Genomic DNA, 4680 nt, shown 5'->3' with positions numbered 1-4680 from the left:
TGGGGCACCTGTGTGTTACAGGTACCCCTGGCCCCACGCCGCGCCCCATTCAGAGCTGCCCAGAGCAGCACAAGGCAGGCTTTAGTGGAAAGAGGGTAAAGAACATTCCTCCAGGGGGTGCTGAGCCTGCCCCTTCACGCTCTGGCCTCTGGAGCCCCACCCCACATGCGGAGGTGTCCGTTACCTGGCGGGTGTGGGGTATTGATGGAGGCACCTTGGCAGGGAGTCAGGGAGCTGCCGGGACAGGTTTTCTGAGCAAGAACTCCCTGGCAGCCAGGCAGTTGGGCAGAGCCTCTTGGGGGCCCCAACTTGCTGCTCCCAATGAAAGTTGGGGGAAGGGGGAAAGCAGAGGCAGATGGGAGGCCCAGACAGCAGCCTGAGGAGGCGGCCAGAGAGCGGCTACTCACCAAATCCAGCCACTGCCGGGCACTGGTCGTAGAAGTACTTGGAGCAGACCTCACGCACCACCCTGGCGTCCACCTCCTACAGGATGACGCAGAGGGCACAATGAGTGGCAAGGCCCCTGGGGACCAGTCAACAGCATCCAGCGACCAAGACCGCCCCACGCACCGAGGGGCTGACCCCGCACCCGAAAGGGGAACGGCGGCAGGGCTCCCCGGCCACAGGCTTCCACGGGCCCCAGGCACCCCACAGCCACCCACGCCTCGGCCCTGCCCCCTGGTTACACCCTGGGGCGCCCACAGGAGCAGTCTGCCTCAACGCCCCACCCTCTGCAAGTCAGCCAGCTCAAGACTCCCAAAGCCCTCTCCCCCCAGGGCCCTGTTACCGCAATCCGGCTTTCCCACTCGGCCAGGGGGATGCGGCGGCCGTACGTCAGGAGACTGCGTCCGATGTCCTCACACACGGGAGTGGTGCCTACGAGGGGGAGGGAAGCTCACAGGCCCACACCGAACCTCCAGGGTTCTGCGCTGACTCGGCCTGATCCTAGACCACAATCTTCATCTGTGCAACCTGACCTGTATCCATGGGCTTCTCAGGCCCACCCACAAGGGGTCCCTGAAACCCCAGGCCCCTGGGGAAGGGGCAGTGGTGGGACACGACGTGACCGCCAACGTCATCCTTGCCGGTCTTGGTCAGGAGCACTGGTCGAGCTGGGACTGTCACTGCCCGTACGCACCCCACCCCTCGCCACAGGGCTGCAGGACTCACCATCCAGATGAGACACCAGGGCGTTTCGGAGGAGGTTTTTGCCCCGGAGCACCTCACTCTCTGTGGCACTGGTGCACAGGCGCATCCTAGGGCAGGGGCAGGTGCGCGTCATCCTGAGAGACGCTGCGGTCCCCAAGCCTCCCGCCCGCCGGGGCCAGCAGCAGCGGCCGCCACTCACCACTGGCCCTGCAGGACGAACATCATGTCGTCGATGCTCATGTGGTCGCAGACGAAGTGTGCGCCCAGCAGCCCGGTGTCTGCGTAGCAGATGTTGAAGGTCTGGAAACTCTGGCACAGCTTGTTGGTCGCAGCAATGGAAGCCAGTGGGCTGGACAGGTGCTACCAGGGGCCAGGGTGGTCAGCACCTGCCCTCCTCTCTGCCACCTGCCCCGAACCCCACAGGATGAGCGCCCGCCGCCCAGCTGCGCCTCTCCCCTGAATTGAGGTCCCCGCCCGCCGCCCAGCTGCGCCTCTCCCCTGAACCGAGGTCCCCGCCTGGCCCACTCACCGCTCCGCCACCGTAGGTGCAGTCGTAGTGGCCGATGATGGCGTTGGCCACCTGGAGGGCCACGTTGTCCGGGTGGGCCCAGCCAGGCCCCTCCACTGCGATGGCCACGTGGGCCAGAGGCAGGCCGTCCTCACGGTGGCAGATCTGAAATGGGACGTGGCAAAGCTGAGGGACAGCCAGACCGCCCTGGCGACAGCAAAGGTGCCAAGTGTGGCTGGGGGCGTGTGCATGCGAGCGTCACCACGTGTGCCTGGGAGGCAGCAGGCGCGGGACCCCGGCCCAACTCCCGAGGCACCTCCGGAGTCGTGAAAGAGCCAGGCCCGCGGGAGTGCCACCCCCGCCCACCCCCACCCACCTGACTGCCAGTGAAGCGGCACGGACTGAGGGTGGGCACAGCGTCCTCGTCGTATGTCCCGGAGAGCCCGCTGAAGTGCTTCTGGGCAAGGTCGAGCAGCTGCCGGTGCTCCAGCCCTGCCGAGATGGACAGCGTGCTTACTGGTCAGCCGGGCCTGAGACGCCACACAGAGGCGCAGGACCCCATGTCCTGCCTCGATGGGAGAACCCCCAAGACAGGACATCAGGACCAGGTGAGGGAAGAGGAGCCTCCACAGACTCACTCCAGCTCGGCGGCAGGCAGGGCAGACCCCCAGGGCCCAACAGCTCCCACCACCTCGGCCACGAGGAAGCAGCCCACGCCGGGCTGAAGCACGTGACGCACTCTCACCAGCACCACACACAAGACTGGTGCCCTGGGCGTGAGGCCACCCGTCCTGCCTCGCCCCTCCAGCCCTTCCTCAAGCAGATTCTGTAGGGCTGGCAGGTGAGAGGGCACAAAGAAGCGCCACGCAGGGCTGTGACTAGCTCTGGGGCCCCCTGTGCCAGGGACATGGAGCAGCAATGTCACAAACTCACGTCTCATGCCCTTGCTGGACCTCCCCTCCACCAGCGGCTTCCGCTGCCCCAGCCTCTCGACCAGTGGGTGCTGTGGTAGGAAGCAGCGCCCCCAGGTACAGGCCGCCAGGTGCCTCTGCCTTTTATTCTTTCCTTCCTTGACCTCAGATCCTGCAGGTCTGATGTGTCAGGAGCTCAAACTGCTCTTGGTTCACTAGCCCCAAGGTCACCAGCCGAGCTCCTCCTATCAGTCTCTCCCGTCCAGCCAGCTGCCGTAAGTTGGGGCGGCATCCCTGACCCGCTCCTGTCCCCTCCTGGCTAGATGTCCATCAGGCTTCCATCTACAAACCCATTTCGAGTTCATCCGCTTCTCTCCCTCCTGCCGCCTCCCACCAGGCACCTGCCACAAGCCCTCCCGGCATCCGCCTGCTTCCGCTCTGGCCCCGACATGGCAGCAGCTGCTGTTGTTCAGTTGCTAAGTAGTGTCCAACTCTGCGACCCCATGGACTGTAGCCCACCAGGCTTCTGTGTCCATGGGATTTTTTCAGGCATGAATACTGGGGTGGGCTGCATTTCCTTCTCCAGGGGATCTTCTTGACCCAAGGATCAAACCTGCGTCTCCTGCACTGGCAGGTGGATTCATTACAGCAGAGCCACCAGGGAAGCCCACATGGCAGCAGAGCAAGCCTCCAATCACAGAGCCCGTGACACCACTCTGCCCCTCCGTGCAGACCCCCCGCTCCCCATGTAACTAAATCCCACCACTCTTCAGCCCTCTGTTCAAATGACAAGTACTTCAAAAGCACCTCCCTAACCTCTGCTGCTGCTTTCAGTCGTGTCCAACTCTGTGCGACCCCACAGATGGCAGCCCACCGGCTCCCCCGTCCCTGGGATTCTACACGCAAGAACACTGGAGTAGGTGGCCATTTCCTTCTCCAATGCATGGAAGTGAAAAGTGAAAGTGAAGTCGCTCAGTTGTGTCCAACTCTTAGCGACCCCATGGACTGTAGCCTACCAGACTCCTCCATCCATGGGATTTTCCAGGCAAGAGTACTTGAGTAGGGTGCCACTGCCTTCTCCACCCTAACCTCTGAGTCCCCCACAAAAATCCCCTGACCACACCGTGCCTTCCTTTCGGGGCACTTTCCATCTACCATTCGACGTCCGGTTTCCCACAAGGCCAAGAGGAACAGGCTGGAGGCCTGAATCTTCCCCAGCCTCAACCTTCGTCTCCAAGGACCAGGTGAGGCTGAGAAAGTCCTGAGGCCTGCAGAGGCCAGCAGGCCAACTGAGGCGTGCATGAAACGCGAGCAGCAGCCCCAGGTGGCCCAGCAGAATCCCACCCCACCTCAGAGAGCACAGGACCGAGGTCACGCCCCTCAAGGACAGGACAGGGAGGGAACAGGGTCCACAGGAATGGAGGATCCCCCACAGTCAGAACCAGGAGACCTGGCCCTGCTAATCAAGGTCGCAGCCCAGCCCAGCCCACCCCCCATTACCACAGGGCTTCAACCAGCCCACTGCTCACCTCCAGCTGCTGCTAACACCATTCGGGGGGCCTTGTAATGCCGGCTGAGGTACTCAGTCAGGTCTGCCCGCGACAGCTTCCTGCAAGACACACCGCCAAGGGGTCAACACTGCTCCCAGACCGCAGTGATGTGGGTCACACAAAATGGGGCGAAGGAGACAGACAAGGAGACTCAGCTTCACCGGATCCTTGCCCCATCTCTGGCACTTGCCACTCTGGGGCCAAGAGGGCAGCCCTCACTGGGGCCTCTCACGTCCAACTTCAGGATAGGCTTGGAGTCCCCTCCAAGGAGGGTGTGGGCTGACATGGGGGCTTCAGGGGCAGCGGCAGGGCTCCTCCTACCAGAGGACAAGCAGCCACGTGGAGGGACCCCCCCAGAGCACCCGTAGGACACACACATGGAAACAAAGCCCACAATTTGAGTGGGGACCACACAAACATTCAAAGACTCCTGGGGAACATGTGGCAACACAGAAAATGTCTCCAGTTGTGTGAATTAAGAAAATAAACAGCACAGGCACTTGGCCAAGTAAATGCAAACTCCTGCGGCTGTGGCCTGCTCAGGCCCCAATAAGGGGACAAC

At 62.7% G+C, this 4680-nt stretch overlaps 1 protein-coding gene across 1 annotated transcript in view; it reads right to left on the bottom strand.

Annotated features, from left to right (window-relative positions):
- Window positions 1–4680, bottom strand: part of LOC104997238 (cytochrome b-c1 complex subunit 1, mitochondrial) — a 9126-nt gene that overhangs the window by 344 nt on the left and 4102 nt on the right. The window contains exons 6-12 of the mRNA XM_010851904.1: window positions 4098–4177; window positions 2034–2149; window positions 1679–1822; window positions 1349–1509; window positions 1171–1256; window positions 788–876; window positions 408–483 (exon numbers count right to left, since the gene is read on the bottom strand). Coding sequence (XP_010850206.1) covers window positions 408–483; window positions 788–876; window positions 1171–1256; window positions 1349–1509; window positions 1679–1822; window positions 2034–2149; window positions 4098–4177 — 752 coding nt within the window. The remainder of the gene's footprint in view (window positions 1–407; window positions 484–787; window positions 877–1170; window positions 1257–1348; window positions 1510–1678; window positions 1823–2033; window positions 2150–4097; window positions 4178–4680) is intronic.

The sequence above is a fragment of the Bison bison genome, unplaced genomic scaffold, assembly GCF_000754665.1.
Source record: "Bison bison bison isolate TAMUID 2011002044 unplaced genomic scaffold, Bison_UMD1.0 scf7180017864304, whole genome shotgun sequence".
NCBI classification, from domain to species: domain Eukaryota; kingdom Metazoa; phylum Chordata; class Mammalia; order Artiodactyla; family Bovidae; genus Bison; species Bison bison.
This window is presented reverse-complemented; position numbering and strand designations above follow the sequence as displayed.